At 32.7% G+C, this 23,228-nt stretch overlaps 1 protein-coding gene, 1 non-coding gene and 1 pseudogene across 2 annotated transcripts; all 3 read left to right on the top strand.

Annotated features, from left to right (window-relative positions):
* The first annotated feature begins 1,500 nt into the window (after positions 1-1,500).
* LOC120179773 (RING-H2 finger protein ATL7-like) lies at positions 1,501-2,041 on the top strand. Its single transcript, XM_039185270.1, has one exon. The coding sequence runs from the start codon at positions 1,544-1,546 to the stop codon at positions 2,039-2,041; it is 498 nt and encodes a 165-aa protein (XP_039041201.1). The 5' UTR covers positions 1,501-1,543.
* A 2,796-nt stretch (positions 2,042-4,837) lies between these two features.
* TRNAS-AGA lies at positions 4,838-4,919 on the top strand. Its single transcript has one exon. It is a non-coding gene; the product is annotated as a tRNA-Ser (tRNA).
* A 3,035-nt stretch (positions 4,920-7,954) lies between these two features.
* Positions 7,955-9,472, top strand: LOC120179772 (annotated as a pseudogene).
* Positions 9,473-23,228: the final 13,756 nt, after the last annotated feature.

Raw genomic sequence — 23,228 nt, 5'->3', positions numbered from 1 at the left:
TGTTTGGTTGGCCGGAAATCTCATTTCCGGTAATGTTTTATTACCAATAGTAGATTTTTTGCGGTATATTATCGGGAATGTCATTACCTCCCTTCCCTTAGGTATTGTAACATTACCGGTGTTTTGGACTAAAATGCCCTTAAATTTTTATTTTTTTTTCAAAAATATCATTCTTTTGTCATTGAATAATAAAAATTCTACGAATGTTAAATTACAAATTTATCCTTAAATTATTTTAGATTTACAAAAAAAGTCTATAATTAAACTTTTATATGAAGTTCAGGGGTTAAAAAAATTTATCCTTTCATTAAACATTTTTTATATTTTTAATTTTGTAAAAAAAATTATATAAATATTATGAATTTAATTTTTTAAAGAAAATATATAAATATTTTACAATTTGTAATATTATACAAATATATAATAAGGACAATTTGGTCAAATATACATTCCAATAATCTTTTATTCCTTTAACCAAACACGGTAATCTTACATTCCTGTTAAACCAACCAAACACAAAATACAACATTCCCAGTAATCCTATTCTCTGGTAATATTTTATTCCCACTGGTAATCTTACATTCCGTGAACCAAACGCACCCTTATAGTATATTTAATCATATTTTTAAGAATTTAACCATTCTATCATTTTAGTTAAAGAATTTAAATCCAATAATTAGCATAGTTAAAATTTCGATCCATTACCACATTAGTTTTTGTTACATAGCTTCAAAATTATTATTTCTTATTTCAAAATATTATATAAACTAAACTAATATAACGACTTCAATAACGTTAATAATTAAATTTAAAAGAATAGAAAAATTAGATTTCTAAAAAAGCTTAAATTTGAGATGTGCATAGAGCGTAAATAGAGTTAATTGTATCATATGTCCCCAATCTATAATCCTTATTTTTAATTGGTTCTTATTTTGAAATATTTTAATTTTATCCTCGAACTATGAATCTCATTCTAAGTTAGTTCTTAAACTTTTGAACATTCTAATTTCATCCCTAAACTATGACCCTTTTTCTATATTGTCACCAAACTTTTGAATATTCTAATTTTATCCCCAAATTCATCCAAATATATAACTAATTTCAACCATAGTTTAACTTAAATTTTGTTGTTTTGAACATATAGTAATATAAATTGGCCTAACGATTTTATTTACAAGGGATGTGAGTCGTATAGTTTAGGATGGAACTGAAATATTCAAAAAGTTTAGGGACCAATTTAGAATAAAAGTTATAGTTTAGGGATGAAATTAAAATATTTAAAAGTTTAAAGACTGATTTAAAATGAAAATTATATTTTGAGGACATATGATGCAATTTTTTTTTATTTTTTGGGTACATGCAATTAACCAGCATAGATATATGAACTATTATTTTAAAAGGACACATAGTAAAATATTCACTGTTAATTTAATCAATTAAACATTGAAATCAAAATAGTCTTCTCTTCCCATACTACATTTCCAAATCCATATCTTCTTTCGTTTCAACAGATTTGTTTCCTTCTGTTGCTTCACCGGCAGCCATGGCGGCTCTGAAAGAATTCTTCTCCCACCTCTACACCATCACCATAGTCTTCTTCACTCTCTTACGCCTTGAAGTTGTGATTCTCATCAGATCCATCACCGGCGGCGTTTCTGACCCAGAAAAACACCTGATCACAACGACCCAATACCTAAAACTCATCGAAGAAATGAACCCAACGATTCGTTACTCGAGAAGATGGTCGAGTGAATGCGCGGTGTGTTTGATAGAGCTTCAAGAAGGTGAGAAAGTGAGGAGATTGAAATGCCGCCACAGCTTCCACAAGGATTGTTTGGATCGGTGGCTTCAACAACAGTACTGGGCGACTTGTCCACTTTGTAGGACCAGAGTTTTGCCAGATGAGATTGTGGCTAACCATCACAGGCTGCGAAACCAGGTAGATCATGATGAAGAGATGATCTTGTTACCTGCAATTCATGGTAATAGTTTACACAGATTGTTCTTATTCAGACTTCCCAATTTGCTAACACTACTATGATTCTATTTCTTCCCTTTTTTGGGTGAATCTTATTTCTGTAATATATTTCTATATTAGAAATCTTGTAAAAGATGAACATCTTTGGTTTCATTTTGATTGTCATTTTCTTTATTTTTTGTTTGTTAGTGTGAACAGGAAGGGGATAATATAAATCATAAAGTCATGTTAAGAGGAACGGTTGATGATGCAAATTTATGGAACAGCCCTATCAATGATTAAACAAGGTCAACTACTAGGTAGGCAATTGCAATTTAATGAAAGGCTTATCATAAAAATTGATATTTGAAATTGACTTGATAATTTCTTTGGGTAAACTACATCAAATTTAGCTGAAATTCAATATTCATATTAAAATTTAGGGTAAACTACATCTATTACCACCGAACTTTAGGTTTTATATCATTCACACTACTGAATTTTATAATTTTGTCAATTATAGCACTGAACTTTAATTTTCGTTTTAATTATACCACTGAACCGTTAAATCGTTAACGACACAATGACGTGATTGACGTCTGCCGACATGGCTAACGGTTTTCGATGTAGACACCTCACCTAAACGATGTAATTTTGATCTTGTTGTTAACAATTTAACGGCTCAGTGGTATAATTGAAACAAAATTAATAGTTCAATGATATAAATGATACAAAGCTTAAAGTTTGGTGGTATCTGGTGTAGTTTACCCTTAAATTTATTATTGATTTTTTTTATAGAAATCGTTTATTTTATTAAAAAAATATTCAAATTATTATAAAGGTTAACAACCACAACCGTAAACTAAATATATAATAAATATATTTTTTTCTAGACATTACTTAAGATCACATAAGGACCATACAAGGAAAATGTTAAAAAATCTAACCAAATAAATTCGAACAAAAGGTAGATACGAACAGATATGACTGCATCGACAAACAAACTACAAGAGGGAATGAAGTTATTGAAAGACCACCGACAAATCGCAAATCAAAATCAAGTGACGTGAAAAATACTATCCACAAACGCAAATCACGTATCCAAATCTAATCTGAATGTCCAAAGTAGAGAAAATCAATATGATAATAAATAAGGATCATCTTGACAATCAAGTTAATGTCAAATCCAACCCTAAAAAAAATGATAAACGAAAATGACGACTTAGAATTTCTATAGAGTAAGTATATCCGGTCGGTTGATCAAGCTGCTCATATTTTTTCTATCGTATTCCTTCGAGTCGTGGATTTTAGACGCATTATGAGCATACTCTTTCCTTCCCTTAGAATCCTATCTTCACCACCTCTCTAAGTAGGATTAGAATTAGACTTAGAATTTGTTAAAAAATTGACTCAACTGTAAATTTTACTTTAGACTCCAATTATATTATTAAATCGTTTATTAAAACAACATGATGACATAGACAATAATTTCTATCAAATAGACAATAATTTATATCATCGTGACGATGTGAGGATGATGTAGATACAACTAATTTAAGGGGTAAAAAAAATCGTTTTGATGTGATTATATTGTGTCAAAAAAATATATATATAGTTCCGGATGACTATAAAATTTTATTCCTTGTTTTATTTTCATTTTCTTTTTTATCATTTTATCTCTCATGCATTACTCAACCTATAATCTTGTTAAGGGATGTCTCAGGTACGATTGTCTTAATATACGGCTAAGAAAATACGTTACTGAAAATATTAATATCTTTTAACATTTTTGATAAAGCATTACAAAAATATTATTTATTCTACCGAAAATATTAATATTGGGTTCCACCGGAAATTAGTTAGCGAAATTAACATTTCCAATAAAAAAATAATGTTTTAGTTAGTGTTTTACCGTAAATGTTAAAAAAATATTAACATTTCCGGTAGGATATTTCTTTAGTTATATATTAAAGCTTCCGTACAGTAGAACTACTCATTAGGGGAATATCTCAAGTACGGTAATCTTAATATACGGCTAAAGAAATGCGCTATCGAAACCTCTCGTTAAACCCCAACTGCACCGAGTACTATTCATAGCAGGCGACAACCACTGTAACACTCGATATTAGATTGGGACAGTTTGACCCGAATACCAAATGTCACGTTAGTATCAACAGAACTGATTCCAAAATATACATGTTTTTTTTCCTTTAAATAAATCATATATGCATCGATGAAAGCACAACAAAAGTAAATTATACACAAGAGTGGACACGCATCCTAAAACATGCTTGTAACTAAAGCATGCTTAGACACCAAACTATTTGGATAATCATTTAATTGGTCAAAGTTCAAGTGTCCTACCAACAGGTACTTGTGACTAGCATCAAACTGGAGAGTGCTTATTGGTTCAATCCATCACCTGAAACAGCCTTCAACATACACAACACACACACACACACATAAAACAAGCTGAAATCATGGTGCATGTAAGATAGAGCATGTTGTCATCATCAATGCGGTAGGCAATTAGGCATCAAACAAGCTTCCGTTTTCCAGGTATTGGTAAATCATTCAAGGATTGCGCAAGAGACAGAATCCATGGAGCTTGACGATATTCTTGTGTATCTCGTTTCGGAAACTTGGATCAAAGCCAGGCTGCTCAGCTTGCAAACAATTTTTTTCAAAGCAACGACTTTGCCACTTGGTGAGACTGCTCTATAGAGTGTGCACACTGCCATAACCCCAGAGTTCCAATTCAATATCTGAGATTCGCTTACACTGTACTTAAAACAGATATAGTATTTTGTTCAAGTTTGCAACGCTAATACCAGAAAAGTTAATTACTGATCAAATAATAAAAACTTAGGATGTGTAATAGTGGACGTGCCGGAGTGGTTATCGGGCATGACTAGAAATCATGTGGGCTTTGCTCGCGCAGGTTCGAATCCTGCCGTTCACGTTGGAGAAGATAAAGAAACATTGCTCGGTAAAATGTTGAGTTTTAAACTGAATTTCTAATGTAAATGTCCTTAATAGTAGGTTAGAGTGTCTATATATTTGTACATATTTGTTTATTACAAACAGTGAGGGATAAGAATCAAACAAGCTTTTCCTAATTACTTTCAATTTGGCATTAGAGTTAGGTTCGTTGATCTTAAATTAATTTTTTTATAAAAAAAATGGGTGAAAAAACTAATAATCGGTTGGTCTAGTGGGATGAGACACTAAATTCCTCAAGTAAGGTTAGAGATTCAAACCCTAATAATTGCGAATAAAGCAAACTGGATTGAGAGTATCGCCCTTGTCTCTATAGTACTCTATCTGGATTAGTTGGTCAGTAGATCGAATATTAGTGATTAATTCAAAAAAAATTATGGGTGAAAAAGGTGCTTTCTCCACCAAACAAGATGGGTCGCTGAAACGACTACTACTTCAAAAATTTTCACTGTTATACATAAAACGTAACTATCTTAAATTCAACTCATCAAGTTTATATACATTTAAAAATAAATTTACAAACAAGAGCGTTTATAAGTTTATCAAAATAAATTTTAAAATAAATATATGATTTATATACTAATTACAAGTAAGTGATCTATAAATATATATGCGAACCAATGTACTCAGATATTGTACTCTGAAAACAATTGTTGGAATTCTGTGATAACAGTGCTCTTCGAACTGCTCAAATCTACTAACCTATGAATGAAAATATCTGAACAATATGCTTCACAAGATCAATAATAAACCACCAATCGAATGAATACTATAGATATAAACATGCAACGAGAACTAAGAATATACAAGATTCACAATCCAAGGCATGACATGCTTAAGAATAGGGCCCTAAACGAGTCAAGATGAGTTTGATTATTGTTAAGTTCGACTCGACTCGATTCGAAAAGTGTAAAATTGAGCTCGACTCGACTGGAAGATTCACGAGCTTTTCAATCTCAGTTCAAAATGAAAAATTGAATCTCGACTCGAGCTTAATAAAACTTGAACTCGAAATATTCTCAGACTTAGCTCGATTGAAGTTTAAACTCGAGCTTGAACCTTAAATACATGAAAACCTTATATTGTATTTTTTTTTTAAATAACATTTAATATTATTAATAATTTAATTTAAAAAATTTAAAATTTTAATATACTATTCTTTTGAGTTGTTTCGAGCTTTTTAAGTCGGATACCATGTAGCTCACTTTGACTCGTTAAAAATTCGAGTCGAATTCGAGCTCGATTTAAGTTTATTTGATTCGAGAATTGATCGTCCTTTGATCAAATCGATTTCAAGTAGCTCGCAATATGGAGGAGCTTACTGGTTCAATCCATCACCTGAAACAGCCTTTAACTTCAAAAGCAATGAAATTTGTTCTTCTTACAGCAGCTTATGAATCGGGTTAAATCCAAGCTCACCTTATCCATGCCTACATGAATCAAGAATATGTTAATGATCGACCGAGTGATATAATTACATATAAAATTAAATTTTAATGCTATAATTATATTAATTTATAATTCATTGATATATTTATTTTCAGATAATCTAGAGCGATTAAGGAGTAGTATATGTTCATAATCTTTTTTAATAATTGACAATACAAATATAATTACTCGAACGATCTCAAGAAAAAAGAATACTTTCTGACTATTGAAACCACTCGATAGGTTCAATTCAATGATATTTTTAGTATAAAAATAAAAGTTAATGGTACAGGGTATATTTACCCTATAAATTATTTAATTTTGAGATATATTTTTATTAATATTTATTTATTTTATTTTATATAATTGTACTACTGAATCATTAAGTTAAATGACACATTGACATGGACGACAATTTCTATCAATGTTATAACACCTAAAATAATATGATTTTGGTATGAATAAATTAATGCTCAAAACAACTTATTTTTAGGACTTTATAAATTCTTTAATTTGTATATTGATTTGACATAGAACTTTAAACGTTCAAATTTTAGGCACAAAACTTTCCGATAATTGTTGAAGGTCAACTATCGTCCAACATCGATCATCATTTACGGCGACTTCGATTTTAAAATATTTATATTTCACTCATCTTTCTTTCTCATCAGATTACTTTTTATAAATTCAAAATTCAATTTTACATTGACGATTTCAAGTTAGCATTTGGATAAAAATTCATCTAAAGGTTTAACACACAATACTTTGATCTCTTTTAATGTTAATCTGATAAGACTAGTTTTTAACTATGTTGTTCGTCTTCTAAAAAATATTTCTCATTGTTTGGATATTCGAACAAACATCACAAACTCATCAAATCTAATAAAATCCTCAAACCACTAAAAATAAATATTTTTAATTTAATTTTATAAATTTTAAAGAAGTTTTGAAAAAATTCAAACCAATAAAATTATAAAGGATGATAAGATGAGTTTACAACAGCTAAAAGAAGTGAAAAATCCTAACTGTAAGAAGAAAATGACGAGAGGATAAAAAATAATAATTTTTTGATTTGTATGTTAATACACATTAACATCATATCAATACTAAGCTGTCACGTTACCCAATTATTAATAAGTTAACAGTCTAGCGATATAATTATATATAAAATTAAAATTTAATATTATAAGTATATTAGTTTGTAGTTTAGAAATAATTTTTAATATGAAAAAATAGCGGTATAGTGTGTATTTACCCTATAAATTATTTAATTTTGAGTTGTATTTTTATTAATATATTGAACAACGTGATCAATGAGACAATGTGATTGACGTACTATAATGATTATAATAAAAAAAACAGGTAAAGCCAAAGCCGGTTTCTCTTAATTACTTGGATTCCCGCCCAAAATAACAGAAATAAGTAACTAACCATTGAAACCGTCCCCAGTTATGGCGATCCCACGCGCCTCCTTTCTCCTCAATATCCTACGCGCCGCCACTTTATAAATACTAAATACCCCTTTTCTTTCTCTCAGTCACCTTCTTCGCTCATTTCAACGCTGAACAAATGGCTATTCTCTCTCTGAATCTCATCTTCTTCTTCGCTCTCACTTCCCTCTCCATCTCCTACTCCACTTTCGACCCCTTTCTTACCTCCGCCACGTCCATCAGCGCTCCACAACAGTCTCCCTTCACAATCTCACCATCTCCTCAAGAACCTCATGATCACGCGGCGGAGCACGCCGTCCTCTCCCACACTTAACTCCTTGCACCCATCCTCTCCCATCTCGGCTTCCACGAGTTCGCCACCGCTGCTTCTTCTCTATTTACTGACTCCGCCTCTGCAGCTACTTGGACCGGTCCCTACACTATCTTTGCTCCCTCCGATTACTCTTTCCGTTAATGTATCTCTTGCTCCACTCCTTCCCTCCTCCGTGAACACATGGTTCCAGGCCTCTTCACCAACGATTACCTCCGCAAACTCACCTTCGGTACCAAAATCGAAACTCTAAGCCCCGGTCGTTGCTTAACCGTTACCTCCACCGCCAACAACCAGAAAAACTTCACCGTTCATAAGATCTTCATCGGCGGAGTTGAGATCACTCAACCAGATTTATTCAACAACGGCCTACTCATAATCCACGGCCTCCAAGGCTACATCTCACCTCTCTCGCCTTTCTCTTGCGACGTGGAGCAGATGACGTCACTGTCTTTCCCCCTCCACCACGATCCTAGCAGCCCCAACAACCAATTTAAGCAACAACAAACCGTCGCTCTGATGCAGTTCATGCTTCGAGACGCCATGCTACGTCTCAGGAACAACGGCTTCTCCGTTCTCTCACTCGCTATGAAAATCAAGTATCCCGATCTCAATCCTCTCGTCAACGTCACGATCTTCGTCTTGACGACGTATCAATATTCTTCGGTTCATACTCTTACATCCACAGCGTAAGATTCCAAATCGTGTCGAACCAGTTTTTGACGGTTGCGGATCTGGAGACACTTCGGGTGGGGACGACGCTGGCGACTTTGGACAGAGGGAAGAGTTTGGTAGTGACGACAGGCCGAGGTGCCATGAAAAATCAACTGAGGATTAACTATGTGGCGATTAAGGTGGCTGATATGATAAGGAATATTTTCTTGCCATTTCCTCATCTTCATCCTACGGCGGCGGTGACTGATGTCATTTTAGGTGTGTATACATATGTTTTTGTCCAGGTTTACAAAAATATTATTATTATTATTATTATTATTGTTATTATTATAACAATTACATTATAATTTTTGTAGGCTTGAAATACAAGCCCCAAATCGACTCAGTACCAGGCCCAATCCGAAGTCCAGATTACAAGCAAGCCCCAATAACCTAAAGCGCAACTACAATCGAGGCCCACTCTTCGACCCAAAGGGGATCCGACCCCGTCCAAACCCAGTTTCTTCCTATGCTCATGCCGTGTTGACTGCAACAGTCATACAGTCTCCATGTCCTGCCACCAGTAGCAGCCTCATACCTCAAGAAACCAAGAAATCAGTGCAAAAGAGAGGGGACCAGGTTCGAAAAAAACAAATTGTAGGGAACTTTTGAGAACCCAATCGAAAAAACAATGTAAACGAGAACATTTTCTTCTCAACAATATAAAAACGAACTAAAAAGGAAATTCACAAGAAAACTTATTTCTACAATATTTTTGAAGTAGCAGCAAATTTTTTCCCTTTTTCTTTCTTACGAAATAAAGCATAACCAATTCAAATACAAAACAAACGAAAAAGAGAGAAGAAGTGATTTTTACCCATTCGCCCGACGACGCTCACGGCGTTGGAGGGCTCTGTTCGTGAATAAGGAAGGTGAGAAGAGAGAGTACGATACCATGAACAACATACTGAAAAATCGGGTCAATCGGACGCAGACGGCGGTGAATTGGACAGAGGAAAGTCGAACGATTTCGGCTAAATTCGTGGAGCTTGGGGTCGATTCTCACAAAATCGACCCCAGATCGGAGACGGGAGGCCAAGACGGGCCTCCCGATGTAATTGGGTGGCCATCTACCACTGGCGTTATCAATTTTTAGAGAGAATATAGACCTTCTCTCTCTAGTTTTAAAAAAATGAAAAATAAAAAAAGGAAAAAAAAGAAAAAGAAAAATGTTGATATTTATAGAAAACCTTAGGGGAAATTTCACTTAAGTCCCCTAACATTCGGCGTGTTTTGCAAAGTAATCACCTGTAGGGATTGTTTTTGTGATTTTACCATTTTTATGTATGTTATATATTTTTAGGGTTATTTTCAGTTTAGTCTCGGTATGTTTAGCTTGTTTTTCCATTTAAATCACATAATTATGGGTTAACTACCCAAAGGTCCCCAGACTTTAAGCAGTCTTTCGAATCTTAGTCACTAAATTAAGATATAATTCCATTTTAGTCCTTATTTTTAGCACTTTTAGTGTTTTAGTCATATGCTCTAGGGAAAATTTCCTTTAGGTCCCCCAAGCTTGGCTATGTTATCGTGTTTTAATTACTAGACCTGTCATTTTGGTATTTCTTTGATTTAAGTATCTTGTTTCTATTTTATTTTAATTTAGTCACATTCTGATATGCCATTTATTCGAATATAGCTAATTATCTTTAATTTATTTTATCGTAGTCACTAATGAAGTTTATTTTCTTGTGATTTGGATCTGTAATTTTTATTTTATTTTATTTTGGTCATGTGTATGTTCCATATTCTTATGTATTTTATGTGTATGCACCATATGTATGTATTTATTTAAAATGTATTTATATTTAATAGTAATTTTCAATATTTACTCATATATTTTCAAGTTTCTTATTTTGAATTAAGTATTTTATATCTTTCGATTTTGGCCCTAGTTAGCTCATTATTGTATATGTTAATATTTATGATTCGAGCTCCAATTTTTTGGTTGACTTATATCTTAGTCCCTTATCTCCAAGGTTGTTAAAATAGATCTATTTCAATTTCAGATCCTCAAAATTATGTTTACATGCAATTTGATCATCATCCCACGTTTGAAAATTTAGATAGTTGTCTGATTAGCTACCTGTATTTTTTTATTCATGTGTTTTGATCTCGACATTGCTTGTTTGTCTATATTAGTCTCCAACTTAACATGTACTATATTTTACTGTAAATATTGATATGTATGCGATGTCATGTTAATAATTTATATGTGTATGTCCACATATTTATTTTTTTAGTATTGCATACTTATGTTTTTTATGCTTATTTATTTGAGAATTTGTTAAATGTAATTCTAATACTTTCAAGAACAACGATTTGTAGAATGGGCTTGGAAAGCATCACTTGATCGAAGTGGTGTAATTCGATACGACATTCGAACAAAATGTGAACTTGAAATAAAACCGATTTTATTTTGTTACTTATTAATTCAATTTATTTTAAGTCGAACAATGCAATGAATATTTCTAAATAGCCACTTATTTTATTTTATGTAAGTTGTCGATGTACATTTTATACTCGATTCACGTTTTTTATTAATGAGGAGAGAATATTCTTTTACTGATAAGAAATAAATGAGATAGTTTTTCCGACGAAGGATTGCTAATTTCGAGGTTTCTTTTTGAGTTAAAGAATTTTCCTTAACAATATAAATAATTCGAAGCAACTCAATAAATAGATCATATTTTAACTTTATATTCGATTTATAAGTTCCACCACCATTACGACAATGTGTAAGCAACACAGTACCAATTTTGGGTGTTGTGGGGTTGCTAATCCTTCTCCATGCGTAACCGACTCTCGAACCCGTTAAATTAAATTTTTGGTAAACGCATACCAATTTTTGTCTTAAAAACGATTTTTCTTAAAAAAATTAAAAGACATTTTTAGATATTCGACCTCCCTACCCAAAGGTCGATGGCGACTCTTTTCCAATTTAATTCCAATTAATCCAAAATCACCAATTTTTCCAAATTAAAGTCATAATTTTTTTTGAATAATATTTAATTATTTTTCTAAAAAAAGGGTTATGATAGCTTGGCGACTCCGTTGGGGATTTTTTTAGAGAGTCAGGCTGTAAGTCGCTTACACATTGTCATCGAGGTGGAAATTATTAGTTCGAGTCTATAGTTAACTTATGATCCAATTATTGAGGTTTTTTAATTTCTTCATTTTTAATTGTGATACTGATTTTTTTTAAATCTTTGTTTTCAGCAGTGTTCAAGTCTCTCTTGAGAGTTTTCTTTTTTTTTCTTAGAGTCAAAGGTTTGTATGTTCCTCCTCACATACATCACGTGTATTTGCATGACATAAGCTTTAGACCTGAGCTTCGATCCAAATTAGTCGGGGTGAATGATTTACTATCGTAAGAATTTATTCTTCGTATGAGTTTTAGAAAATAACCCCTGTGATACATGCCTTATAACTTCGTAGGGATTTATTCCTCGTATGGGTATAGGGAAGTGAATCCCCTCGAATTGAAATCGTTCTATTCGAAACCTGTAATGGGTGAGGATCGATGTTTTGGTAGTCCAAGGGGGCACTGACATCAAGGACAATTCGAGTACCCTTTTTCAATAGAGCCGAAACAATGCATATAGTGAATTGTACGACGATCACCTTAGGTATAGTCATACCAAACCTATGTCCATCACTAGGTACCCAAAATAAGTGTACACAAAGGAGAAGCGTGTATGAATCTTTCCTTTTTGCTTTAAATTTTGTTGAATAACATCATGCGAACTAGATACCATGCGGTTATGATTAATTTCTTGAAAATAATCATTGTGTGTAGAAAGCATGTTATGGTAGGAATGTTATTTAATAAAAGCATGATCGGGTAGATATCATGATTGGGTAGGTGTTATATTTATCTGTAGATATTATCTTTTAACTCTATTGATTATCTTGCTTGTAATAACTCATTTTTCTCTTTTGTTTGTATTACTAACTCAGTTTTCTCTTTTGTTTGTGTTATTTTTATCCTTTTTTGCATTGCATTTCATCGACATAACATAATACGAAAATGTTGATCCGTAAGGGGATATTCAAGAGAAAATTTTCACAAGAAGAGGTAAAAGTTTTCAATTGAGCGGTCACATACATAGACATGCACCGAAGGCTAAAAGAAGTTCAGAGAGTTCAAGAATGAAACTTGCTAGAAGATCGTATAGCATTCGAGACTGAAATGATGATCCAATGATCCGAGAAGTAATCCAGCAATGGAGTCTTCTCTACGATCATGTTATCACTAGTCATCAAAGAGCGATGCACTAACTTCAGCACCGCCATGGCATTAACGGAGTTAGGTTACAGAATGCTTGAGGGGTATCATTTTCAAGGGAGAATATCCAAGATGAAGCAATGATCCATTTCAAACTCAGTATCTAAGAGAAAGCCTGTATGTGAAATGGACTGTCTTGTAATGTGAAGCCTTTTATTTTTGGTGAAAATTATTTTATGATATTCATCATTGGGATCAACATTTTTGCGTCTGCATTGGCATCTTTTCATTTTTGCATCTGCATTTTATTTTTAAACATGTTCACATGCATCATTCATAAAAACATGGGATCAATTTGTGGAGAAGTCGATGGAAGTGATCTTGATCACGTGACCACATTGAGAATAGAAGCAAGATTTGAATGATTAAAGGAAGAAGTTAAAATCAGTACGGTGAGAGCATGTTCATCTAGTTGTAGGACTGAGCCTGCTAGAATGATCTGAGAAAAGAGTCCCCATATTCTTAAGTTTATGATGTTGAAGTCGTGTGCATTTACCACATAGGAAACTCAGGATATTCCGCTGAGAAATGTAAGGCAATGAAGTGCAAGATCCAGAACCTGATGGATTCAGGGGCATGTAAAATCGAGGAATGATGGGGGCATTGCATCTACCACTTGCATTGAACTTATTTGTTTAATCTTTTAATGATTGAACTTATGTTACCTTCTAAGGTTGAATAATTGAAAGAATTTTAATCTTGTAGTTCTTCAAATATCAAATGAATTACAGATTCTTTTAATCCTTCAAGAATTATAGATTTTTGGCATATGGCAAGATTATACCTTTTTTATCCTGTCTAAAATCATAAATAAAATTTGCCGATTTTTTACCCAAAATAATTCATGGTCACTAACAAAAGACCAAATTTTGGCATTACCTCTTTGTAAGACTTTGAAATATTGCCTTTATCATTTTCATGACACAAAAAAGTCATACCCATACCTTTCGTTGAGCCAATAAAGTCACCATCGTCTTCTTAGATGCAAAACCAACATTTTTCTACCAATAAAACCTAAAGGCATTGAGTACAAGATGTTCACTTGAACATGAACCTTCCTACTAGAAGACACAATGTGGGGCATCTCGACTAAACTTCCTGAAGATGAACTTGAACAAATAGAGACATACTGAGAGCAAGAAGCAGAAAAATGAAATTAATTCAAAATAATTCTATCATGTATTAATTACATTGTTTTCACGTGAATAAAATTAATCATGAATATCTATCCCCCTGGGGATACCTCTTCTGCAAAGACTTCCATGTATGAAATGATGAATGTCTTTCTTTCATTATCCCTTCACAAAAGGAGAAAATATATCCCTTGTGTCCCCTTTGAGCCTAAATTACGTTTTCTTCTTATTCAACCCTAACCAAGGATCACCCTTCACACTGAGGGGCAAGGTAAAGGAAATCTGCTTGCATGAGTGAAGACATTGATTCAGATGAGATACCGAAAGGTGAACGGAATGCAAAGTGCGGAGATCAAATCAAAACAAAGAGAAAAGAAAGAAAAAATAAAGAAAAAGAAAAAAGAAAACAAGAAGCACATGCAAAGAGTCTCGTGTCAAATGGATCATCAAGCTTCAAACCATGAGATTGATCAAACACAATTATTCCAGAATTAGTTCACGAGAAGATCATAAAGGACGCATACGAGCAGATTCAAATTGAACAAGACAAGATTGAAGGCATCAAAGTGAATTAATCCTTGATTCAATTAAACACTTGTTTGGGCCTTTTATCACTTTCTTTCATAACCATGAACCACAACCTATATTATGTGCCTTAAAAGTCCCTTCTAATCATACATGGATTTCTAAACAGAAGAGACTATCTTCAGATCTCATTATGCCCATCAAGATTAATCTTTTATTTACAAAAGGTTTTCTAAAATATTTAATGCATGATAGAGAAAAAATAACAAAGGGGAGTTCAAGACGTAAATTCTGAATAACGTCTTGAAACCAAAGGAGGATTTGAGTTGAAAACCTGAAAAGGCGACTCGAATATGAATACTGTACAACTATTACATAGGAGGCGATCACACAAATCCCTTGATAAGGCATTGCACAACTCGAATGTGATCATGAGAGTTAGGAGTCGGATAACACTTCCAGTAGATGGACAAAGAATATACTCCATCATATTAGTGAATATCAAAGAAAAAATAATACCAAACTTTTGACCAAAAATAACAACCTTAGACATTTTATCCTCTCCTTACTTAACCATACCTCAAAGATAGCATTAATCTCAACACTTGTCAAATAGCTATAATTTATTTTGAACCATTAAAAGTGTAATTGTAACACCCCCAACCAGTATCTGACCCGTATACGAGTCCGAGATGTCACATCAACTTTTCAAACCATTTCTTATATAAAAATAGAGGAAAATTCATATTTAATTTAAATATACAAAATAATTTACATATATTACTCAAAAAGTTTACAAAACCTGTTCAGAGCTTCTACCATTTAATTCTTTAAATACATGCCAACACTAAAATACAACAAGGAAACCTACTGTTAATTTTTTTGATCTGATCTTTATAGAAGTTACGTTGTCTCCTCTGCATATCTTCTCTTCGAATCCTACTTGTGAAACACTCACATGCTAAGTCATAGACTTAGTGAGACATGTAAATAAATAATGGAAACTATAACTTCTTAACAAATGCATGTACATTTCATACAACACGAAACTTGTATGCACACATATCATTATTATCATTTATTCCTTTTATCATGTAATCTTGTACTTATCATTTCTATATATGTTATAAAACACATATATCATTTTGACAAAGGAACACACATAGCATCACACTAGGCTTATTTATTTATTCTTTTTAAAGCCCATGTATACATTTGAGAACTAAAGATATGTGAGCACTTAGAGGTTGTGCACATATGTTGTCACCACAGCTCATATAAATTCCCACTAGGGGCACGTAGAATTTGTCCCGAATGACTGCGTAGAAATGTCCCGAATGACCACATTGATGTCCCAAATGACCACATATAACACATATATCCCGAAAGACCACTCCTTAAAGACCACATACATATTCTAATAGACCAAATAAGTGTACCAAAATACCACATATATATTCCAAAGGATTACATATATGTCCCGAAGGACCACGTAGAACCCTCGATTCTTGGCATGCCAACAATACCCCTAGCTCTCATAACAAATAACATGGGCATTATCTTTTATGTTTGTCACATATACACATTCATATCACATAGTCATATAAGTTCATAGGTCATATCACATATATCATGTAACATTCTTGTAGAGTCTCATATCTCATTTTCACATATACATTTATGGTATTCATATAGACATGTAATCACGTTTATCATTTTCACATATATTTTATCATATATCTTATCTCTTATGATCATATAATTTATTATCAATAATGTATCATATTCACAAAATTTATCACACATACATGCATTCACATAGATCACATATGTATATGCACTTAACATCTATACATATATATATACTCAGGTACACATACATATCATATCACTATATGCTTGTATTCAGGTGCTCATGTAATCTAATATATGAATTAGACTCATTGCAAGTCTTAATTCCCTAACATAACTTATACTTACTATCATGTACTCACCTTGGTCTCACTAGTCAATATCAATCTTTGATCGCTCTCTCGGAAATTCCTACTTTGGTGACTTGTCGGGACTTTGTTTTCGATCGATATCTACACAAATATACATTGGATACTCATATCAGTATTCTAAATATCATAATTCGATCCTTAATAATCTAAACTAAAAGAAAAGCTTTATACAAATTTTCACTTCGATTAGTATCGTACCCTATGTATGGTACCGATACTTCTATAGCTATGGTATCGATACCAAGCCTGGGTATCAATACCCACTATCGATTATGAGATCCTTATTTCCAAAATGGTACCTATACTGGCCAAATGGTATCAATACCCGTAGTTTCGATATTACCCCCTTATGTATCGATACCCACTGAATGACTTGTCAAATTTTAGCTTATGGTATCGATACTAATTCATAGAGTATTGATACCCTCTTTCAAATTTTGACCCTTTTTCTCATTAAAGTATCGGTACTAGATGAACAGTGCCGATACCCCATACCCAGAATTCATCTTTTTAGCTCGAAAATTCACTCATACTTACATATACCTTCCATTTTTAACTCCTTTCATACTACTAAACTTAAATACACATACTCTAATCAATTAATATTCATATAACACATCCTTATCTTCAAAATCTCATCATAAATCTTGAAATCAAGAATCATATCAATTTTCCAACATGTTCTAATTTCAATTCTAACACTTATACTTCTTAATTTGACTGATGACAAGTCAATTTTAGTCTCAAATTCTACTTACTAGCTCTCTTCCAATATTTCACATATAAACCTCTTATCTTTAATCCTTTTTAACTATTCATCTTTTAATTTTAAGACCACTTAAGCTTTCCTTAAGCCTATATAACACTCAAAGAACAAAACCTAACTTAAAATCCAAGAAATAAACAACTAAATCTTAACTCACCTTTGAGCTGGAGCTAACGGGAAGAAGAAGAAAGCAAGAAGAAATAAGCTTCCAGATATCTCTCTCAAATCCCACGTGTTTATCTCTTAATAAAGAAGATAAAATATCCTTTAAACTGAAAATATCGTAATTCCATTCACGCATTCCATATTTACTATTTAATCTAATAATAAAATATTCATATTTAAGTCCCTAAACTTTTCCATTTTCTTAAATTGGTCACTAAATTTTAAAAACTTTTATTTCAATCACTAGTTTGATTTTTGGGGTGTTACAAATCTCCCCTCCTTTAAGAAAATTCGTCCTCGAATTTTCACTTCACAACAAGATGGAGCAAACTTCTTACATAATACTCAAATAATCTTAGATTACTCTTACTACTAACCTTATACTTATATACAGTCCTCATTCGAAACTCAATACATATAACCTTGATAGTTACCATTACTTGCACAAAATCTGGTTTTAAACTTTTACTCATACTATATACAAATTCAACACAACTTATTCACTTGAAAACCATGTCCTACTAATTAATCTCTAGCAGTTTATTACCTATCGTTTCAAATCAAATCTTTCAATTCTCCTTCTAATTGTCACTAGCATATAACTATATAAATCCCAAATCTAATAAAACCAAAACTACTTTACCACATTATTGAAATTTACCTGCAATAATCTCTGGATTCTCGAAATCTTCATCTGTCCTTAAATTATAAACTCATGCAGTTGGATGCATATCATGTTGAGTGGATGACTCAGACTGATTTTTTCCACGACCTCTACCTCTACTTCTCTGAGATACCGTAATAGGTCACTCTCTCTATATAGTTTCATCAGTCATGAATGGAGTGTCTCGAATAAAATGTCCAACTTCCCCACATCTAAAATAGGCTCCTGAAACCACTCGACATATTCATGTATGATTCTTTCCATAATGTGAACATTGCCTGAATTGACTTAGATTTGATCTTTTAGCTGAAGATGCAGCTGATTCAAACATAGTCTGAGTTGAGAATCCAAATCTCTACTTTTCTTTGATAGCGAGGAACTCGATGAAGTACCCATTCTCTTAGACTTCTGAACTTTATGCTCTTTAAATCTCTCATTCTGAGCTCTCTCTAGAGCTGTAACTCGATTGACCACCTCTTGAAACGATGACAAATTCAAGGCTAACAACAACTCCTTTATCCTATGGCACAAGCCCTCCACAAACCAGTCACATACATCATTTTCAATCGGAATAAGCTCAGCAATAAATGACTTAACTTGTTAAACTCACATTCATATTCATACACTGTATAATCCCCTTGTTTCAAATTCAAATTTTTTTGCTTCATTTATCTGATAAACTGGTCACCAATGTACTTACGCTTGAATTCTTCCAAGAAGAATAACCATGTTACTTGATCACTTCTCAATCTCATGGTGACATTTTTCCACCATATTCTAGTTTGACCCCGCAATAGCTAAACTATTCCTTCCAATTTCTCCACTTAAAAGCAGTGGAATCCATCTAACATTATCTTAATATCGTTTAACCAAAGGTCCGCAGCAACAGGATCTTCCTCAGCTTCACCATTGAACTCGAGTGCTCCTAAACCTTTTAATTCCTTAGTTATATTCATTCGAGGAGCTGAGGGAACAAGAAGTTGAAAACGTGACAAAATAGCATTTAACGTCCCGAAAAACAACCCTTGATCTCTCACTGGTACTACTGGAGGTGTTCGCTCTTTATCTTGCTTGGCCAGGGCGGGTGAATTGTTATTACCTTCTGGTCTATCACTTCTCATTTCACTTTGAGAACTCTCACGATCAGACATCTAAGACATAACCATATAACTCTATTAGAAGACATCATACTCATGACTCTATCATATCAGAAACTTTCACTTTTTGTTGGAACGTATACTTTTTAGAACACTTTTGACTTCGATTTAAGCCTAGAATTGACTAAACCTTAGCTCTGATACCATTTAATATAACACTCTCATCCCGTATCCGAACAGAATAAGAGTCTGAGATGTCACATCAACTTTTTAAACTATTTCTTATATAAAAATAGAGGAAAATTCATATTTAATTTAAACATACAAAATAATTTACATATATTACTCAAACAGTTTACAAAACCAGTTCAGAGCTTCTACCATCTAATTCTTTAAATACATGCCAACACTACAATACAACAAGGAAACCTACTGTTAATTTTTCTGATCTGATCTTTGCAGAAGCTACGTTGTCTCCTTTGTCTATCTTCTCATCGATACTTCTCGGATCCTACATGTGAAACACTCACACGCTAAATCATAGAATTAGTGAGACATGTAAATAAATAATGGAAACTATAATTTCTTAACAAATGCATGTACATTTCATACAACACGAAACTTATATGCACACATATCATTATTATCATTTATTCCTTTTATCATATGATCATGTACTTATCCTTTCTATATATGTTATAAAATACATATATTATTTTGACAAAAGAACACATATATCATCACACTAGGCTTATTTATTTATTCTTTTTAAAGCCCATGTATACATTTAAAAACTAAAGATATGTGAGCGCATTGAGGTTGCGCACATATGTTATCCTCACAGCTCATATAAATTCCCACTAGAGGCACGTAGAATTTGTCCCAAAGAACCACGAAGAAATATTTCGAATGACCACATAGATGTCCCGAAAGACCACATATAACACATATGTCCCGAAGAACCACTCCTTAAGGACCACATACATATTCTAATGGACCAAATAAATGTACCGAAATACCGCATATATGTTCCAAAGGATTATATATATGTCCCGAATGACCACGTAGAACCCTCGACTCTTGTCATACCAACTATACCCCTAGCTCTCATAACAAATAACATGGGCATTATCTTTTATATTTGTCACATACACATATTCATATCACATAGTCATATAAGTTCATAGCTCATATCACTTATATCATGTAACATTCTTGTAGAGTCTCATATCTCATTATCACCTATACATTATGTCACATTTTCTAGTATTCATATAGACATGTAATCACGTATATCATTTTCACGTATCTTTTATCATATATCTTATGATCATATAATTTATTATCACCAATGTATCATATTCACATAATTTATCACACATACATGCATTCACATAGATCACATATGTATATGCACTTAACATATATACATATGCATATACTCAGGTACACATACGTATCATATCACTACATGCTTGTATTTGGATGCTCATGTAATCTAATATTGGAATTAGACTCATTGCAAGTCTTAATTCCCTAACATAACTTATACTTACTATCATGTACTCACCTTGGTCTCACTAGTTAATATCAATCTCTGATCGCTCTCTTGGAAATTCCTACTTTGATGACTTGTCGGGACTTTATTTTCGATCGATATCTACATAAATATACATTGTATACTCACATTAGCATTCTAAATATCATAATTCAATCCTTAATAATCTAAACTAAAAGAAAGGCTTTATACAAATTTCCACTTCGAGTAATATCGATACCCTATGTATGGTACTGATACTTCCTTAGCTATGGTATCGATACCAAGCCTGGGTATCGATACCCACTATCGATTATGTGATCTTTATTTCTAAAATGGTACTGATACTGGCCAAATGGTATCGATACCCGTAGTATCGATACTACCTCCTTAGGTATCGATACCCACTAAATGACTTGTCAAATTTTAGCTTATGGTATCGATACTAATTTATAGAGTATCGATACCCTTTTTCAAATTTTGATCATTTTTCTGATTGAAGTATCGTTACTGGATAAATAGTATCGATACACCATGCCCATAATTCATTTTTTAGCTCGAAATGTCAGTCGTACTTACACATACCTTCCATTTTTAACTCCTTTCATACTACTAAACTTAAATACACATACTCTAATCAATTAATATTCATATAATACATCCTTATCTTTAAAATCTCATCATATATCTTTTAATCAAGAATCCTTCCAATTTTCCAACATGTTCTAATTTCAATCTAACACTTCATACTTCTTAATTTGATTGATGACAAGTCAATTTTATTCTCAAATTCTACTTACTAACTCTCTTCCAATATTTCACTTATAAACCTCTTATCTTTAATCCTTCATAACTCCTTCATCTTTTAATTTTAAGACCACTTAAGCTTTCCTTAAGCTTATATAATACTCAAAGAAAAAAACCCAAATAAAATCCAAGAAATAAATAATTAAATCTTAACTCACCATTGAGCTGGAGCTAATGGGAAGAAGAAGAAAGCAAGAAGAAATAAGCTTCTAGATATCTCTCTCAATTCTCACGTGTTTATCTCTTAATAAAGGAGATAAAATATCCTTTAAGCTGAAAATATCATAATGCCCTTCACCCCTTCCATATTTATTATTTAATCTAATACTAAAATATTCATATTTAAGTCCTTGAACTTTTCCATTTTTCTTAAATTGGTTACTAAATTTCAAAAACTTTCATTTCAGTCACTAGTCTGATTTTTGGGGTGTTACATTAATTCTTTGATATCCAATAAACTTTTGTTTTATGATTTATCTCAATTGTAAAACCTAGAAATGGGCAATATTTTCAAACTTTTGATTAAACATTTTCAACATCCTTTTAATTGATATTTTCATATTTTTGAAAATAAAAGAAGAAGAAAAATGTTTTTCAAACAAGAGAATCTCTCTAGAGTGGATCTTGGTAGTTGACATGTGACTCTCAGACACAAAGCTCATGCTTAGAATCAGCGTTGAAGCAAGAAACATCGAATGTTGAGGCATCTTTGGAGATTCAACATCCTGAAGTGAGCGATCAGATCTTCTGAAGGTCTTTCCTCCATATGCAGGAACAAACAGACTATCAATCGCCTTTTAGATTATTTCTCTCGAAACAAAGGGTCGTTTCACTTGAGACAAGTTTTCTTAAAAACAAATTTTATCTCGCTTGAGATAGTTTTCTCTAAAAACAATTTTTGTCTCGCTTGAGACAATTTCTCTCAAAACAAATTTCGTCTTGCTTGAGACAGTTTCTCGTGAAACAAAAGTCTTTGAGTATGTTTCCCTTGAAACAAGTTTTGTCTCTCTTGAAACACAAATCTTTGAGTTTGTTTCCCTTGAAACAAATTTTGTCTCCCTTGAGATAGTTTCTCTTGAAACACAAGTTTTTGAGTCTGTTTCTCTTAAAACACAGTTTTGTCTCTTTTGAGATAGTTTCTCTTGAAACAAAAGTCTTTGAGTCTGTTTCCCTTGAAACAAAGTTTTGTCTTCCTTGAGACAGTTTCTCTTGAAGCACAATTCTTTGAGTCGTTTCCCTTGAAATAAGTTTTGTCTCCCTTGAGACAGTTTCTCTTGAAACAATCTTCTTTGAGTCGTTTCCCTTGAAACGAATTTTGTCTCTCTTGAGACATCATCCCTAAAGATGGCATGTCATCCTCATCGCGTCGGAACCGTTGTCATC

The sequence above is a fragment of the Hibiscus syriacus genome, unplaced genomic scaffold (genome assembly GCF_006381635.1).
Source record: "Hibiscus syriacus cultivar Baekdansim isolate YM2019G1 unplaced genomic scaffold, ASM638163v2 tig00112452_pilon, whole genome shotgun sequence".
In the NCBI taxonomy this organism is placed as follows: domain Eukaryota; kingdom Viridiplantae; phylum Streptophyta; class Magnoliopsida; order Malvales; family Malvaceae; genus Hibiscus; species Hibiscus syriacus.
This window is presented reverse-complemented; position numbering and strand designations above follow the sequence as displayed.

What these genes read in the sequence shown, in the direction of transcription:
- LOC120179773 (XM_039185270.1), top strand. Translation starts at nt 1,544, where the DNA reads ATGGCGGCTCTGAAAGAATTCTTCTCCCACCTCTACACCATCACCATA.